Here is a 19399-nt window from a genome sequence, read left to right as displayed (position 1 = left end):
GTAGACAGATCTTTCAATTATTTTTAATGAGACAATCTCCTGGTCTTTTCATAACTCTCATTCAAGCGTTTAATTGTATACTACTTCAACAACCAAGAATCGGTTTCCTATGCTATTGATTTTTTCTTCTTAAAAACATTTACAACTAGTCATCAACATAACACAAGTCAAGATCCTTCAGCACATAAAAATAATACTGGTAAATTAATTAATTAAGTTATATTCAATAGTTGAGTGTACTGGTACTTGAAGAATTCCAGTAGTGGATAACTAGCTTTAATAAATGGTATCCAAATTAGCGTGTTGCTTCTCTGAAAATTGAGGTACCTTACCCATTTTTCTTTCACTGGCAATCACTCACAATGAGTAATGTGTGCTGCACGTATTACAGTAGTCTCAGTTTAAGGATATGATGTTGTATCTAATGCTTAATTAATTCCATGTTGGCTTTGTTTATGAAACATTTGGAGTACAGCAGCAAAACCACGTACCTGTTCTGAATAACTGACACAGTTAAAACCATTGAAACTTTACATACAATTTTCTGAAGCCATTTGGGATTCTCAAACATCTCTGCATAAGCACTAAAATTTACTACTTCCACCAAAGAGTAGCAATGTTTTGTTCAAAATATATCAAGAATACCTTTTTAATCCAATTTTGTTGGCAATTCTCTTGTATTAAAGGAAATAGCCATCACAACTAACAACTTGTGTGATGAGAAGCAGCAAATGGACAATCACGTTTCAGAAATTACACATAATGTGATCATCACCTACGCTTCCACCACTTTGAATTATGATCAAATGTCTTAATTTATTTTTTTCACAGCAGAAGCAAAGCACTGACAACAAAGAAAACAAGTAACATTAAGGTACAGATGCTAGGGTTTTTTGCTTTTTTTTTTTCCTCCTCTCCCTCAGTCAAAACCCAGTAATGCTTCTAAATTAAGATAAATCACAAGTACTTCAAATTTCCAACAGAGCTATTCTGCAGGGGGCAAACAGCAAATTATTTTTAAACCCTTTCATTTTAGTATGACATTTTACAGAATGCATTCATTGTCCCTGTCAATACATGTTGCTCATTTACTAATGTCTTCTCCTACTCTTTGCTCACCTTTCCGCAGTGGAATTCTTTCCTACTGAGCTGATAACTTTCTTTCCAGGCTTATAGCAATGCATTTTCTTCTCAGATAGGCATACAAGTCAGCAGCCTGATGACATACTCAACTTACCATGAGCCCCAGGAACAATAAACCTACTACTCTAGTGCACTAGCACATTACCTCCAAGGCGACACGCATTCTTTCAAGATTGCTTCAGAATTTCCCCACCCAATCATTTTTAACAAATTATAGATGCCTGGAGCAGCTATCTGCAGGCAGCAAACACACGTCTGGCTCAACCTCCATCAAACATTGTTACCTATCGGGCTCACAAAAACGACACAAGAAAAACAAAGTTTTTAGGCAATACTGAATTTCATAGGAGGAGGAACAATACTTTAAGTTATAAACACTATGATGTCTTGTTGACGGCCCATGGTGGGGATGAGCTCAGTATCCCAAGTAAGCCTTGAGGTAGTACCTATTATTTATTTTGACTTATCAGCTCCCCAAGAAGCAGAGTGGAAACCTCAGACAATTCCAGTGCCATCAACCTGTTAACAGAGTTAGCCATTCCCTCTCACCAGTGATGGAGCATCAGTCATGCTTGTGAGAAACACAAAAATATAAATGTGATAGTTTTAAGTACTAGCATAAGTATGCTGAAGGTTTGTTGTTTAATAGGGGGTTTTTTAAATGTCTACTCAGTCATCTACATGTACATATTTCAGCCTTAATGTACATAATGCATTGTAATGTATTCTATGTTGCTATTTTTCACTATTTCTGCTACCAGCAAATTTTACATATTTTCACTTTCAAGCATAAAATAAAAAAATCACAGTTAAAGGCAAAAAGACTTTTTGTGTAGCACCTGATGCAACGGAAGTATATTAAGAGTGATCCAAATGTAAATAATACAGTAATTTCTCTGACATGAGAGCAAAATGACAGGTGGCAGGACAAGTGAGAAAGCTAAACTAGACATAGTTACATTGTATTTCTACTCTTATTTTAAAAGGATTAGTGATTCTGTTTAAGGTTAACATTAGTGACAACCATAACAACAAATTGTCAATATACACAATTTTAAGGTGGAGTTCTCCTTTTCCATTCCCTCTTGCTGAACTATGGTTTTGAACTTAATATTATTATTATAACAAACTAATGAGGGGCTCTCATCCCACACTGCTCACAAGTGTTTAAAACTGTGGTTTAAACCTGAAAGAATCACACAACAGGAAAGAAACAAACAAAAACCAAAAAAACCCATGAAGACAAAAGAAAGTCATAACAGACAGTGATGTTTCCTACATTATCTGCATGTGTTAAGCGAAAGACATCTTGAAACCAGGCAACTAACGTATGGCTACCAGGCAGCCAAGAAAAGTAACAGTTCTAGTTTACAGCACACTTGATAAAAACATGGTGGTTTTTTTATATCCTCAGATCTGTAGCCACGTGATTATGAGATTTTTTTGTTTACATTTTAAAAGGTTTCCAGTCTTTATGGTTGCAAACAATATTTTATAAAGCAGAACTTGTAAGATTAAATCCAAATCCTAGCATTTTCAATCTAATTGCTCTTTTGGAAATGGAGGAAGAGTGAGTACTAGGAGTGATCTGTGTTTCCTGAAAAATAATACTCAAAAGCAAAGAACTACAACAACATATATTCAACTCCTTTCTCTTGTTCTTCTCACTCACCTTCTTCCAGTATTCTCAAACTCTATGTCCTGATATAGGGAAATCAGAACTTTCTCTCCCAGATTAAAATTTGTTTAAGAAGACAGATGGACAAGATTTCAGTATCACTGTATAGCCAACTTCTGAAACCATGACATTGATGTTTATTACTTCAGTTTACCAATATCACGGTCATTTTCACATAGTTGCATTACTAGGTATCCAATCCTCTTACTCCCCCCAGTGCCTTTAAGGAAGAGGCCATTATACTCTGCAAAATATTTTTAATTACATTTTGAGCTGCAGGATGTTTTAAAATGCTTTATGTTCAGTTCCATAAATATTTTCCAATTATCACCAAAATAACATAAAAATTCTGAATACAGAAGAATCATGAACATGAAGGCAGTAAAATTCAAAATTTCAAAATCTCATTAATTTAGCTCTATCTTTCTATCCATACCAGCATGGGTATTTAACTAAAAAAGTGTCTCTGAAATTGTCCAGTTTATCAGAGAATGCCTTTCTTTGTGGTGACTCTACAAGGAAGAACAGCTGGAAAAAGCCTCAAAATTGTACATTCCAATTAAAAGTGATACAGTCCAGATCATTGTATGGTTTGCTGAAGGGATAAATTACAAAGAATCCTTTTACTTCCAGTTAGACAACCTATTTTTGAGAGAAGTTTCAGTGATAGTCACAGACTTTACCTTTTAACCACAGTAAGGATTATCTGCTTCAACATCAAAGCAAACCAAATAGCTTGAGCAGATTTAATACTCGAGTTTGCTTTAACCTGAATTCAGGTCTAAAGACCTGCACAGAATAGCAATAAAAAGAAGTTTCCTTAGTACAATAGCATTAATTTTATGGAGTGTTTTGAAATATTTCACTCATGTTAAGTAGCTTAGTCAGTTACATCCCATGATCAAAAAAGCAAAGTGGTTGTCAGTCTTCTATGACTACAGATAGCAACCCATAACAAGACAGACAATGCATGGGAAAAAAAAAAAAAAAAAAATCACTTTTCTTTGTCAGCAAAAATATTTCATGGTTAAAGCAATATTGTAAGGGCTCATCAGCAACACATTTTCCATAAAATATTCACCTAGGAATCATTTATGAAGATGTACAAGCATTTGATCAGGAAAAGAAATGTGTTTTTTTTTCTACTTCTCCATGATTAAAAAGTCAATTGTATCAATGGGTTATTAAAATAGTCATTTTATTGCTTTTTATTCACCAAGCTGACAGCAAGTCCAGTGCAGCTGAAACGTAGAGTACTGAGCGTGCTGTACAGTTTGCTCATACAAAGTAGGTCTAATTTCATGTCCTTGCAATCCACCTCCTATACAAATATTGCAGCATACTATCTGCACATTTACGGCAGCCATTCATACAGGATTTCTGGATGTCCAAAACTCCTGGAACAACGTCCCAAAGCAGTAAGAAAGTAGATGACATTAAAGTGACAGAAGGCTTCCTGTTTCAACAATCCCAATTAACATATGATATTGCACAAAGACATTGATTAACATAGCATAGGTGACAAGTATTTCTACCAAGTAGTTTCTAAAGAATCACAAACTCTTTGTCCTCTTCCATTTCTCAACTCATAAGACAGAAGTTCTTCTGTAATACTATTTAATTAATAGTTTCCTCATTGGAGAGCTGGAAGCTACACTTTTGAAGAGACAAGTGGCAGACTGAGGCTCAAGAGGACTACAAGAAGCTCAAGTGCTCAAGTATGGTCCGAGTCCATGTCAGTAAATAAATCCTAAAAAGGAGATGTGAACCTGACAGGAGCAACTTGCTTTCAAATACAGAGGCAGCTCTAAAAATCAACAAGTATACTTAACTTTCTCCAGATAACTGAAAATTTGAGTAGATCAGGATATTTTTTGAAAAAGCCATACAGTCATACCCAAATGATTTTGGGACGTATCTTACATCCAGCAAGGCCAGCGTTGGGTTTAACTTACTGGGCTAACAGAACCAAGTTGATTCTGTGTTCCACTCTCTAGCACTTCCACCCCTTGCTCCAGATGCACAGTGCAGAAAAACCTCAGTAAATCCACGTCACTTCTGGCAAGACTTGCTAGCTTTGGAATCAATGCAATCACATCCACATAGCATTACATCTGAGCTAGAAAATCTTGACTCATGTTTGCTCCCATAACCAACATGATTTAGCTGCAGACTGGATACATTACACACTGATAAAAGAGAGATGACTTGTCCGATAGCAATTCTCACACCAACTGGCTGAACTTACTCCATTTCAGTATATTTCTAATAATTTATTAAAACTTTTAAGACCTAATTTTACATATTCTCCTGTTTTTACATGAAACTAAACTCTGTGCTTTTCTGTTTATGTGGTGTGAAAATGAAAGAGTGCAGGACTCATTTGTAAAACAGCCTCTATAGGCCACAAGACTGACTTGGAAATTGACAGCAGAGTTACCAAATTCAGAAGATGTTACATATCATCATTCACATTTTTCCCAGATGCATTAATTTGTATGCTATATGCCTATGAAGCAAAAATAAGTATCCCATGTCACAAGCAACAACAAAAAAAAGCAAAAAAGCAGCAGTAAACGTGGGAACTGTAGCACAAAATTATGTACCACTGATATGTCACTATTAAATATAGTAATAATTGCAATATAATTAATTTTGTAAAAACAAGACACCAATAGTAAATTTTAAATTCCCTAAAGAGTTTCCTATTCAAGATTTATCAGCCTTATAAAAAAAAATTCAGCACGAAAGATATGGAAAAAATTATGCAATTTTCTGTTTTACAGCTTCTCTTGTTTGTGTTGTTCTTTTAGGCTTTAATATAAAGATGTGCTCATAAAAATAACAATCTTCAGTCTGATTGAGAAATCTGTATACAATCTGAAATTACTTTTTGTTCATTTAGGGAACCAGCTATTTCAAGTGTGTTCATGAGAGCTACAAAGTGCACATCCCCATTTTGTGAGATTATTAAATATACCATCGTTAACATGATCACACTGATTGTAGTAGTTTGTCTACTTCCTAATGACTGCATTTACTGACTTCACCTTCACTTAAGTTCTAAAAGATTTTCAAGACGTTGTGTATCCAAATTGCTTAGTATTTGATCCTTCAGTTAATGATGAATTTAATAGACATCGTAAGTCAAGCAGTTTGTTTCCATAAACAGACCCTTGCATTTTTTTTCCAACAAGTTGCAACAATTTTCTTAAGAATGAAATAGTACAAACAGCAAGTGGTTACAAATCCAAGCATAGTTTGTATTTTCTTTATTGAGAGCTTTATTCTTTTGGATAGAAATAACATTTAATTCTCATTCCATTTTATTAAATTATTTGCACTGATTTATCTAATTTTCATAAACATACGAAGTTTTAAAAATAAAACCTAGTCCTCCTTAAACTGCAAAGTTAATAACAGTTATTTAGCAACATCATAAAGCAGTATAGTTAGCCTAAAAAATTTTGTCCAATTACTAATTTATGTGATTAGGAAAAAAAAAGTAACAAAACTTAAAGGCCATATTTTCTTCCTAATTTTTCAAATATATGATCTAGTTGGAAGTTACACTCATAAGATTAAACTAAGACTTGCCCCTGAAGAAAAGGAACACTAAACTAGGAATTCAAAAGACTAGACCTCCTTCATTTCTATATTGAGTTCCTACTACATCTAATGACAATTCTTCAAAGATATGTGGAGATCCAGAACATATTTTAAAAATCCCTCATCATTGAAGGAGTTCAAAGTCTGCGACACAGAATTTTACTTAGGATGACACTGAACAAAACACCATTGTATTAACTACTTCAGGAACAAGAAAAATCTTGATTCAAGACAGAGCAAAATATATTTTATTTCTGTGTATTTCTTAAGCTTCTATCACTTGAAAGAAAAAAATGTTTTACTCATGCAAACTCTTAGAAAATCAGTACAGTACTGCACAATATGAATTTCTATGCATCATTACAACTTATACTATTATAATCACTTTCTTAAACTTTTTTCTTTAGGTATTCTTACCAAATGTTACTTCTCCATTGCCACTCTTGTCAAATAACTGAAAAGCAACTATGAATATTGCATCTGGAGTACACAAAACAGATTCAAATGCCAAAAATTCTTGATAGGAAATCAACCTACAAAGGAAAACACAGAAGTTCAAAGATTTCAAAAAATTATTCACAAAACCAAGGATATTTGGTGTTCGATGCTCTAGAAAACTGTATGATCCAATTACTAAAATAAAATTCTAATACAAAAAAGTTAAGACTCTTCACTGGAAACTGAGAAAGTATTTGTTACATTTAAGTAGTTACTTAACCTTTATGCAACTCAGTTTCTTCCTCTATGAAAGGACTGAATTCTTCATATCCATCAACAACTAAATATAATCAATTCTCAGTGAATACCTACAATTTATTACTTTGGAATTATAAATGTAAGCAGACAGCACTTAAAAATTAAGACTCAAAAAACCCACAGAAATTCTACCACCATGAAATTTACAGGGCTGTCATCGTATTACTAATTTATATAGGTATTTCTACTGAGAAAGAAAAGATAGTTTAATGCAAGTATAGGAATATACTATACAATATATGTATTTTCTTAAAACAACGAATAACTTTCATAAAAAACAAACAGGTTCAGAAAAAGTTATACTTAACTACATATATAGAAAAAATATTACACTTCAAATATAACATGAACTGCAGTCATGTACTTGAGGACAAGAAAGAAAGAAAGAACCTATAAGAACATTTGGACATAAGGACAGTTAGACGTGGCCAAGGCAAGGAAGGATTTGAGTGTAACAGCAGATCCCAAGATTCTGAGCTGTGTATGCAAGACAGTCACCATACAGAAAAATGCAACTGAGGATGCATTAGGAAAGCTCCTTCTGTGCCAGATAAGGAAGCAGCAGTATCCCCAGATAGGGTTCCCACAACATCTCTGGAACACTGCATAGAAATCCAAGTCCTTGTGTTCAACACATATAAACTCAAGACTTGAATGTATGTACAGGTAACTTATTGGGATAATCATAAATAACTTTTCTAGAGGAACTCAGCTTATTCTGACTAACAGAAAAAAACATTTAGAAGGGATCCTAATGCTGTATGTAAGAACAGCTGCAGAAAAATAAGCCCTAAGTCAGGAGAAGATAATGTCAGCACAAGAACAAAATCACATATCCATAAAGATATGTAGAACAGGCATATACTGTGGCCTTTCCAGAATACTGCAAGAAAAAGCCTTAGGTTTTAACAGCAAACCTGGTTTATTAAAACTAATGTGTGTTTTCATCCTTGTAAAAACAGGGGACTTCACTTGATGGCTTAGAATATTCCAGCCAGTTACAAGTTCCTGAGCTCAGTTTATTGAAATAAATAATGGGGTATCTATTTTAGCATCAAATAAATTATCAATGGGAATAAGAATTTTAATTACATTTTTTAAATTAAACAAAAAAATTACTATTTCAGTAGATGCTGTTAGAACACAGAATATCACTGTAGATGGTACATTATCCCAGAAAATGTACATAATTCATCTGAATTTAGTACTCTTCATAGGAGATCATTAGCTCATAGTGATTACTTCACACATATACTGCTTACTGCTAAAGAGTGAAGTATAAATTCTGTTCCCTACAGAAAAAAAAAAAAAAATCAAGCCACACTATTCATTAGTTTAACTAGTCTTTCTCTATCAAAGTACACATAAAGCAGAACTGAGATACATTAAACAAGGTTACATATGTTAACATGCTTGCATATATGCATTATACAGAAAATACAGAAAAAAATGTAGTGATTTTGAAAGGAATTAAGATATGGCAAATACAGAATTATTATGTTCATTTGTCACACTTTAGCCACAAAAATCAGAGATGTGAGAATGGTTCTTCAGATGCAAAGTCAATTTCATCCAAAGAATGATCTTGATAAATAATGGTTTAGCATCAAAGAAAAAGAATATCCTTTAAAATAATTGTAAATACTATCATTTTAAAATATACCTCACATACAAGCGTAAACCTGACATACAAATTGATTCCTAACCAGGAAGCTTTATAACTAACAGAATCAAATGATGATCTGTAGAATGCATTCGTAGAAGCCTGAACCTGAAAGAAGCCATCTTCAGTGGTCTCACTTTAACAGTGCCTACAGCAAAAGGAGACAGACACATTCAATTTCCTTTCCATATATTCAACTTGCAATGTCTAAGAGCAGGGATATCCCCTGTACTCCTCCATTATCCGTTAGGGCAGAGATAACAGGAGCTGGATTAAACAGAATGATGGAGCTTCCCACCCAATCACTACTCAAGTATCATTCAGTGAACCCACTGTGTTAGAGTCTGTAACAGTATCAAATCACTCACCTTTCAGTTTACCTGTAAGATTTAAAAAAATTTCCTTTCCTCTCATTTCTTCTGTACTGTTACCCTTCAAAAGCACACAAAGCAAGTCATGTGTTTACAATTCTTCTCTATCTTTCCTTTTTTCCTACCACAACTCTTTGCTCTTTTTTCCCCACACAACATAGCTTTTCGACATTATGTATAGCTCTGTTACGACTCTCCATTATGTGAAACATCAACCCTTTCTTCAGGACTTACGAACACATTTCCAAATTTTAAGAACAATATGCTGATAAAAAGAGTACCCAGAAACAAGCAATTAAAGTGAAGAATTTTAAATTACTACTGAGAAATTTTGAAGGTTTGAAGGGAGAAGAAAATCTTTGATTTTAAAACTGCAATACCTACTAATGTTAACTGACTTATGTAATTGGGAAGCTGGTTTTAGCACACATATATAAGTGCATTATTCAGAGAGGATATTTATCCTAATTTCAAATCTAGTGCCTGCAGTCTGAAGACATAGGAATGCTTACAGCATCAGTGAAATCCCATTGCATTAAACAGACAGCAGACAAGGCAGTTTAGGCCAAATTCTAATTCAGAGCTCATCACATTAATTTCTCAGAACATGCATTTGTAACAATGAAGAATAAACACTTTGAAAGTGAACAGTCATCTGTTCTAAGAACTACCTTACAGTGTTCAACTAAAGCAAACCAATCTTGTACTGTAGCAATGGGACAGTGCAGTAGTATTCTGGAATAGTTAAGTAAGGATCAAGTTATCATTAGAAAAAAAGTAAAAAAACATATATTTTTTTAAACATATGCCTACAGACAGCCAGTTCCAAAATGTGCTTTTTTTCTAAAGTGCCAAACTTAAACCTAAATGAGATTAAAAAATATTAACACAGAAAAGTTACTAAGAACACTTTGAGTATTTGAAGGGCAAGCAAGGCTAAGAGAATATGATAGCAGATACGGGAATTAAATTTCCTAACAGAACCCAAAGCTTCTCAATGATTTGCTGTGACACACTGGGCTGCCATTTAATTTACAAATGTATGTATGGAATAGGACTCCTGATAATTCCCTGGACTTCATAAAGTAACTTTAAGTCCTTGGAAAGACATAATGTATTCTGGAATTCAGTTGAAGATTACAATAATTATTCACGCTACAGATTAAACTCTCTGTGCAGATGATATAGTTATTAGAGTCTGGATTTTGATATATTACAGGCTCACTACAAATGAAAGAATACGAATGTAAAAGTAAATAAATAAACCGATGATGATGGGGTATAACAAATTCTTCACATGAAATACAGACTGGAGATAAATATAGATTAAAACATTTAGGAAAATAAGTTTCAGACAAGCATTCAGACAGACAAACATTCTGCACTGCAGACCATACTGTAACAATTCCCATTCCCACTGTTCCTATACAAAGTAGATAAAGCACACTTACCATATTTGATTATGTTACTTCAAATATTACCCAGATTTAAAAACAAAAACAAAAAACCAAACCCCAAAAAACTTATATTCACGGGGGAAGCAACAAAAAAAGTGATGCTTCAATGTAAACTTCTGTTGTAGCAATAAAACAAATTATTGATTTCTTACTGTAAGAAAGATCCTTTTATAAGACATTTTCTGAAGAAACGCACACTGTAAAAGATAACCGACTGCTTTCAGGGAAACAAGATACTCAACATGTTAGTTTACTAGTCATCAATTAGACTATTATTTCAACAGATACATACAAAATAGCCTTTTCAATCCGTAACAATGCAACAAGCTGCAGCCATGTATTGCCAACAGAGAGACAGGTTATCTGGATTTATCAAATGTATGTATTATCAAAATGCTGCAGCTTTATTAAAAAAAAACAGATCAAACAGGAGATCTGACATTTGTCATTTAGTGTAAAATCTATACAGTATATACAATTTCATTTGTAAAGCACAGCTACTGTGCAAGCTGCTCAGGATACTATGCAAACTAACAAAACATTCTAAAGCAGAACACAGGAAAACAAAAACATTAAACCTGACCTTTGATATCACTTAAGACTCACAAGTCCAAGGAAGTTAAGGGGCTTTCAATTTAAAACAAGTTACATCTATATATTTACAAATGTATTGTATACTATTTTAACAGCAACTTTCTCTCTCTTCTCTACAAAATACCCACTCCCTTCTGCATTCTTGACCTGTTCTCTGAGCCATCTTAACCTTCTCACTTTACTTTATCAATGTCCATGCTTCCTGCTACAATCCAAGGCCAAAACTAGAAGCCTACATACAGCAAGAGAAAAGGCTCCTTTGAAGACAAGTGAGTTAGAGGGTACTACCTCAGTGGAGCAGACATTTTGTATATTAGTTTCCAAGAACTGTCTAAAAGCAAGTAATATAATCTGTAAGCAGACTTGGAAAACCTTTATGTGTTGTGACCTTATCCTGATTAGGCAAACACCTTCTTCCTTCATAGAGTCATTAGTGTCTTGCTTTCCTAATAGCCAGCACTTTAAAAAAGACCTCAATGGTTTTATTTGAATTGCACTCTACAGAAATAAGAAAGCTTTTCTGTATTTCCACGCTTAATTACAGGTACCAAAGACTCTACGTAGTATCTAATCATGGACGCGAGTATACAGAAAAGAACTTTTCCAAGGCAATCGTACTACATTAAACTTATTTGCAGTTCAACTTCCTCTGCATTTGTAGTAATTGTTAAAACTCCATTAAAACAAACCTTAGTTTAAAAAAATGCACGTTAAACACTGTATTTTTTCCCAATTTCCACAAATTTATAGTCTGTTGTACTTGAGATAAAAATTATCATCTAAATAAGCTTAAAGTGTAATAAAATCAATAATGTATTTTAGAAGATGAAATTATCAAACCCGTTCACTCATGCATTTACCGATGCATTACAAGCTTCTAACGGAAAGCAAAATTCTCACCCATCCTTAGTTTGATCTGCCACTCCAGCCAACAGCTGCACTGTTTTAGGATTGTAACGTGGATCTGTATAAAGTCCTAGGTATTTTTGCACAAAATCTTCTGGGGTCATGTAATGCTCACCATCTTTCTCAACACTGGCATACTAGAGTAAAAATAAAAAATAAAACCACACAAAAGAATCCGCTTAGATGCTAATTATCAGCGATTACCAAAACAGTATCTTTACTGAATATCACTTAAAATGGTGCACAACTGTCTGCACGTAACTGTTCTGAAATTAAAGGGCTTGATTAAACTAATAGCGTTACTATACTAGTTGCATACCACCAACAATCAGATTACCCCTGTAGAATAGACATGTTCACATAATGACCAGTATCTTCTAATAAAAAGACAATTACATATTTTCAGAAACTGTCAGGTAATTGCATAAATTTATAAAAATTACAGCCATGCTGTAGCTTTCCATTTGCAGCTACACTCTAAAAACACAACACATAAATTTTCTTACAGTTTCTAGTAGCAAATATCTTCTGAATAATTACTCCTGATCATTATTATAATTAGTTCAGAAAATATGTATTATTTATTTTTTCTTTTTGTGCAAAATAAATTTTCAGATTAATTTTTATCCTGAAACTAATAGTTTTGGCATTTTTCATTTAAGTAAAAATTCACACACACAGACAAAAAGGATTTAAGTCAACTGAAATATTTTAATTTGATTTTGCATTTTAATTTTATTAATTTTCAAATAAAAGTCACAGGCAAATTCTAAATTATAGAATTTAAATATTAATAAAACTAACTAAAAATAAAATAACCAAGTACATCTTTATTACTTGTACACCAAGACAACTGCCACATGTCTATATCAGTATTCTTACTGATCACTTTTCTGTTTCAAATCATTAATCACTGGTTCTTATCTATAGGTCAACTTTAATTTAAAAGTGAACTTTTTAGCATAAAGTAAACTCCATGCCCTCAGCTGTGCAGTTACGCTGGGTAATACCAATCTTGAACTAAGAACATGAGGAGGCAGGATTAGAAAGGATCACAAGTGATGAAAGGGAAATGTATTATGCAAGTTCATACCCCTCAGTTCTTGTTTCAAGATGGCCGTATAGTTGCAGGAAGAATTTCTTGTAGTTTATTTATGATATGACAGTAATCTTAGAAATAAAACCTAAGTTTTCAGATTGCAAAGTTAAACTATGTTTGCACCCTAGAACACAGGAAAGGAGCTCACAAAAGACTTCTAGTTCCCTAAACTATTGTGACCCAATCCAGTTTGATGACTGAGTTTGTTTCTCAGCGTTTTTGCTCACAAAACCCGTAAGCAAGCTTACTTGTTTAAAATCCACGTCTTCTATTCACTCTCTACTGTACAGTCTACTTGTACACACAATGATTTAGATGCAGACCTTCAAACATATACATAGAACTGTGCTCATACTGAGAAAGTGAAGTTACAAAACTACACAGCTGTTTCATTAGAATTTTGATTTACCATAAAAGTAGTGATTTTTAATTCATTTGTAAAAACACAATTCACCTTTCTAGGTTCTAGTCATTAAATGATGACTACATAAGCGTTCTTTCTGTGCTAGTGAATTCAAAATACAATTAATGGCCTTATCTGTACCTTGTAACTTTTCCACTATATACTGCAGTATCTTGGTTCAGCTGACGCAGCTTTATGTGAAAGATCAACAAAATGGGCCCTTACTCTTCCATGGACCCACAGGAATCAGAATATTAACAATAAGACCTACACAAAATACCTGTTAAGGTGTAACACTCCATTACGATAAAGGGGATCACTCACATCTCATGCATGTTTCAGCTGTATGCAACCCAACCAATTCAGTCAGGACACTATTTCAGTGTAAAGGAGCTTGCATCAGCATCAATGCCTGCTTAAGCATCTCCCATACCTCTTCCACAATACCAGCCCCTCACATCACCTCATCACCTCTCCCTCTTCCACCCAATAGCTGTGATGACAGCTGTTTGCAAGACTGCACTGTAAACCGGATTATTGAACTAATGCAGAATTAAAATAGATGATTTCCACAAAAATAGGAACACAAGGCAGTGGACAGGAATCCTTTAATTCAGCACTGCTGCCAACATGATAATACAATGAAACCGTGGCTTCATTGAAACAACTCAGAAAGGTTCTCTTCTCGGTCATATACACAAGTGACTAAAAAATGCATTATGAAGCGTAATTCTGCTGCGAGACATGCAATCCAAAGGAATTTTTGGGTATGAAGAACCATCAAACATGCAGAGTATTGAGCATATCTTCAAGAATAATGGAATTCAACTGTATGACAGCAGAGTGCATATCAAAGATAGTAAAAATCTAAATATTTTTTTCCTTCAGACACCAATTTATCTGAGTTTATTACAAATAGTGAATTGTTTTACAATAAAAACTGTGTGGGGAAAGTTTTGTTAAAAAACGTTTGAGACAAAAATACTTAACTGACAGATGCATTGAGCTCCATATGAGAAGGTCATGGTATTTCAAAAGGGCTTGGCATCGAGCCAATAAATTAACGCCTGACAAAGTAGCTAGGTTATTCCTTTTCAGCACGTATTTACATTTGTCCTCAGGTTATCTTTTCACCATACAACTTAAGTCAAGAATCTTTTAGCACAAAACAGACAATTGTAAATTGTATCTTAATTTGCATATAAAACATAACACATCAATTAAACCCATATTTTCCTCAGTCTTGAATTATATTACTTTATAACCCAGAATTCTTATTATATATTTCTAGACTGTCTCAGGTAAGCACTTGATGAATTTGTGTGAGAGTTTTTTTTAAAACATCACCATGTAACATGAACACACAAAAATGCTACTCTAGTTCTACAATATAGTGCTAGGTATTGCCACACTTTCAGAAACAATGCTTTCTTTGAAAAATTGGTTAGTTTTCAATTTAAAGGGGTTTTTTCTATCCAAATGATTTTATCATAAGAAGTAAGTTCCAAAACAAAAGAGACCTATGGGTACCCTTAACTTTTTTTTTTTTTTTAATTAAGCTAAGCTATGAGCAAGAGATTCAGGACATTTTTAAGGGGGAAGTTGCCTGTATTAAAATTGGAAATTTGTTTTTGTTTCTTTCTCCACCTTGCTGGAACAGGTTCCACTTGCATTCAGCAGGCAGGGAATAATTCAACTATATAACTATATACCCCAAGGGCTGACTGTGTCTTGCCTAGGAAAAAAGAATGAAGGCTTACTAAGAAATCTGATAACTGTTGTTCTACATAACTCTTTTATCCTTCAGTAAATTTCTATTTTGTTTTTTATGGTTGTTACGGAAGTCAGCGGTTAGCAAACACATGACAGGTAACTGATTTGATGGTGCACAAACATGAAAGTTCAATGCCTGCATTTCATAGTTACAGGATTACACAGAAATAATAGCACATCTTTTTAATACAAGGCAAACTTAAGATTTTTAACAGTTTAAAATAATAAAAAGAAATATATAGCAAGCTTCAGAAGTTCTGAGAAAGGTATATATCAAGCATCCATTAAGATACAACTTAAACTGGATGGACAGAGGGCACATATCACATTGTAGAGGATACGCATGAACAGAAGGAAATTTAAGTACCCTCTCTATGATAAGGTGGATGACGAAGAGGCCTAGAGTGCACATCTTCCCTTCCGCCCATTTCCAAGGGAAGCCAAATTTAGGAAGGAATGCACGACCTTTAGCTGAAGCTCACAGAACAGGCTAGCACTCTCAGCAAAGAGCACAACACGTCTGAACTGACGTGTGCAACACTAGCAATATTTCATAACAAGACTCTCTACAACTTAGTCTTAGAAAGAGCAGGTTGTTCTCTTTTGATTTTTTTAAAGTTTGCAACTAAGTCTGCTTGCTACCTATCAAACAAAAAACACAATTTCAAACTCAATTATAATCAAATATAATCCAAAAGAAATAAAAACTCTCTTTCTATGCCAGAGATGTCTGTGGTGTTTCTCTTTTTTTATTGCAAATCTCAGATACTCAAGAGGAGACAGGAGAGCTTTCGTATTTTTCATTCCTCAGAGCACAAAACAATCCACAACTTAATTTGCATGTTGCTTTGAAGATTACAAGATAGACATGAAGAAGACCAAAAAGCTGTTTTAAAACCGGACTGTCTGCTTTTTAGGTCAATAAAACATGTATTGTCAGAGAGACAATTACAAGATCCAGTTGTACAATGTTCTTCCTCTCCACTTTTCCTTGTAGGACCAAAATCAAGGACTTCAAACAATTACTTCTTTCCAGAAGCAAGCACTGCTACTGACTGGAAGTCAAGAATCATAAAAAGTCCACATTTCCGAGCTGAATGGAGTATTTTGACACCACATTTCACTTTTTTGCAACCAAACATGCAAAAGTATCTTGCAAAAAGTTGGAAAAGAGCTGTGTGATGTTCTAGAACCACACATTTTTATGTTGTATTAATACATATTTTAAAAAATCATATTTTCACATTACTTATTTTATTAACATACTCTACTGTATTCCTCATCTACAAAAGCTAAATGTCATGTCAACAATAAATGAACCTACGATGGAGGATTTTTTTTACTAGAAACTAAATGCTGGGCTTTCACGGTTTGATTCCAATGTTCTAAGTTTTAGCACTCCAGAAATGTTACCAGTGTAATCCAGTATGCAAAAGCAAAAATCCACCAAAATTATGGTTGGAATTTAACTTCTCTCCCTCAGGCAAAAAGGACTCTCTGTCCATTATATGTGGAAACTGTTAGATAAGACGGTAGGACCAAAAGATACATGTCAAAGATTAAATAATAGATTTTATTATTTACAGTATTAGCTCTAATACTTAATTTTATATTTTCCTTCTTCATAGAGGAAAGCTTCTTAAATATACTGTGTAATACTCAACATAAAGGGAAAAGAGAAAAGGTATTTTAGTGATTTTGGAAATATCAGTGGCCCAACTATGACCTGAAACATAGTTGTTGTTCTTATTTCATCTGCCTGATTCACACCTTATCATCAAAGTTTTAGGATTGACTGGATTTTCCTTTCAGATCGTGCTTCACTGTAACTAAGGGGAGTGGAAAAACCTTCATGCTGTTATTTGTATGTGTTAATCCTAAGGCCCTGCAAGGGATAATATTATGAAATACATCGGTCTTAAGAAATTAACTTTTAAGTTCTAAAAACATTGCCAGTCATCCATCCATGTGTAAGAGGAATACATATAAACCCCCAAGGACAAAACATACAGCCATGGAAAAAGAATTTTTTTAGAATCTTGCAAAACTGTATTTAAAAAAATAACAGTACTTAGTCACAGTTATAATTATTTGCTTTATAGGAAATTAGAAAATACCTCAGAAAATTATTTAAGATTATAATTTGGAAATGGTTAATCACGATTTGTGTCAGGAGCAGTTTCTCCTCAGTGCCCGACAGCCCTTTCAACACACTGTGCCCGCAAAGTGAACTTTTAAGCGTCCCACAAGCGCGACACGCGTTATGATGCCGTGGCAAGCTGCTGAAAGGGCAAAAAATAAAAGTCTGTCAATCTAACAACATTAGACAGATCTTTTTACCTGCAAAAAAATATTTCGTAGTTCAGCAGGATCCGCTCTTTTGGTTGATTGCACCTGTGAACACAAGCACGTTAATACTTCGCTAGCCGGGCTACTGACAGAGCGTCGGTAAAAACCGCTGCGTGCGCCCATAAGGGCAGCAGTACCAGCTCCCTTATCTACCCGACAGGGCGAACCCCAAACATGACCCCTTTGCGCTTGCTGCGGGGCCCTACGCGGCTCCGGTGCCGGTGACAGCTGTCAGACTCGGGCTGCCTGGAAGAGGCGCGGCGCCCCGGCCCCACGCGACGCCAGCCGTTCCCGCCCGGCGGGCCCAGCCGTTCCCGCCCGCGCGCGCCGGGTAACGGCCCCCCCCCCCGCGCCCGCAGGGCCCTCGGCCCGCGCCCCCGCAGCCTCGCCGCTTCGCCTCAGGAGGCGGAGGCAGGGCAGGCAGCGCTCCGCTGCCCCGTCCCCGGAGCCGCCCCGCCATCACCGCCCCCGCCGGCAGCTTCGCCTGGCCCCCCGCGGGGCTCCCGCGGCAGCGGCTGCCTCCTCCCGCCGCCCGCCCCCCCCCCCCCCCCCGGCCGCCCCGCGCGGGCAGGCGAGGGGTCCGCCCGTCTCCTCCTGCGACAAGCGACGGAGGGGGAGAGTCACCTTGACCGCCATGCTGCGCCCGGCGAGAAGGAGGAGGAGCCGCCCGCCGCTACCCACCCGCCGCGCCGCCGCAACAGCCGCCGCCTCAGCGCAGCGCTGTGGTAATGAGCGCCCTGCCCTGCCCTGCCCTGCCCCGCCCGGCGCGGCCCGCTCCCCTCGGCGTGCTCCCCTCAGCGGCCGCAGCGCCCGCCGCAGGTCTCCGGGGTCGAGGGGAGCGGGGCGGCGGCCAGCGGTACCGGCCCTGCCTCTGCCTCCTGCCCCGCCTGCCCTCGGCGGGCGCCCAGGGCGGGAGTGGCGTCGCTACGCCCTCGCCCCCCGCGTTAGCCGCCACACGGACCCACCGCGGGCGGTGTTGGCTGCCCGCATCTGCGCGGTTTGGACGGCCTGTCACCTGCCCCACCAAAGGCACCAGGAGCGCGGTCGCGGGTCCTTGCCGGGGGGCTGCTGGTAGCGCCTCCATAGCGCGAAACTGAACTTTTTAAAATGCTGCCGAAACTCGTTTCTGGCGTAACAGACGCAGCCGTTCCCTTGAGGGTCAGCGAAGCTATACCTGTTGATACAGAGTGCTGAAACTGTTCATAGACCGGTACTCTGGCAGCATGGCTGCGAAGTGGCAGTAGCCCCGTATTTCAAACAAAGAAACAGAGGCACAAAGTAATCAATTCTGGCTGGAATTCAGTAGCTTCCAATAGGCTCTTGTAATAGGTTAGCAGCAGAGCACGCTGACTTGCTTTATACCTCAAAATGAAAAACATGCAGGCCACAGCCTCTAGAAAGGAGAAATTTATACTTTGTTTAGACAGTTCAATCGCAGTAAGTGCTTATAAAACCTGACTTAAATAATAATGCGTGTTTTGTCTTGCTGTACTGTTTCAAGGGCCCGACAAGATCTCTGTAATTACACGTGACTGGAAAACATAAAAAGGGCAGTTTCTGTTATACCTCAGATAATACAGTGAGATTTAAAACTACAG

At 36.4% G+C, this 19399-nt stretch overlaps 1 protein-coding gene across 2 annotated transcripts in view; it reads right to left on the bottom strand.

Annotated features, from left to right (window-relative positions):
* SLC25A12 (solute carrier family 25 member 12) overlaps nt 1-18706 on the bottom strand; it is a 52340-nt gene extending 33634 nt beyond the window's left edge. Inside the window, exons 1-4 of one of the 2 annotated variants that reach the window (XR_005932664.1) lie at nt 18426-18706; nt 17793-17846; nt 12172-12314; nt 6848-6963 (exon numbers count right to left, since the gene is read on the bottom strand). Coding sequence is in view for 1 of the 2 variants with exons in the window: in XM_030018842.2 (XP_029874702.1) it covers nt 6848-6963; nt 12172-12314; nt 17793-17846; nt 18426-18437 (325 nt within the window). In the remaining variant the exon portion in view is untranslated. The remainder of the gene's footprint in view (nt 1-6847; nt 6964-12171; nt 12315-17792; nt 17847-18425) is intronic. The other variant, XM_030018842.2, reaches the window with a different exon arrangement.
* Between the last annotated feature and the right edge of the window lie 693 nt (nt 18707-19399).

Source organism: Aquila chrysaetos, chromosome 6, assembly GCF_900496995.4.
Source record: "Aquila chrysaetos chrysaetos chromosome 6, bAquChr1.4, whole genome shotgun sequence".
NCBI classification, from domain to species: Eukaryota; Metazoa; Chordata; class Aves; order Accipitriformes; family Accipitridae; genus Aquila; species Aquila chrysaetos.
The sequence above is the reverse complement of the archived record's forward strand: the minus strand, read 5'-3'. Positions and strand labels throughout refer to the sequence as shown.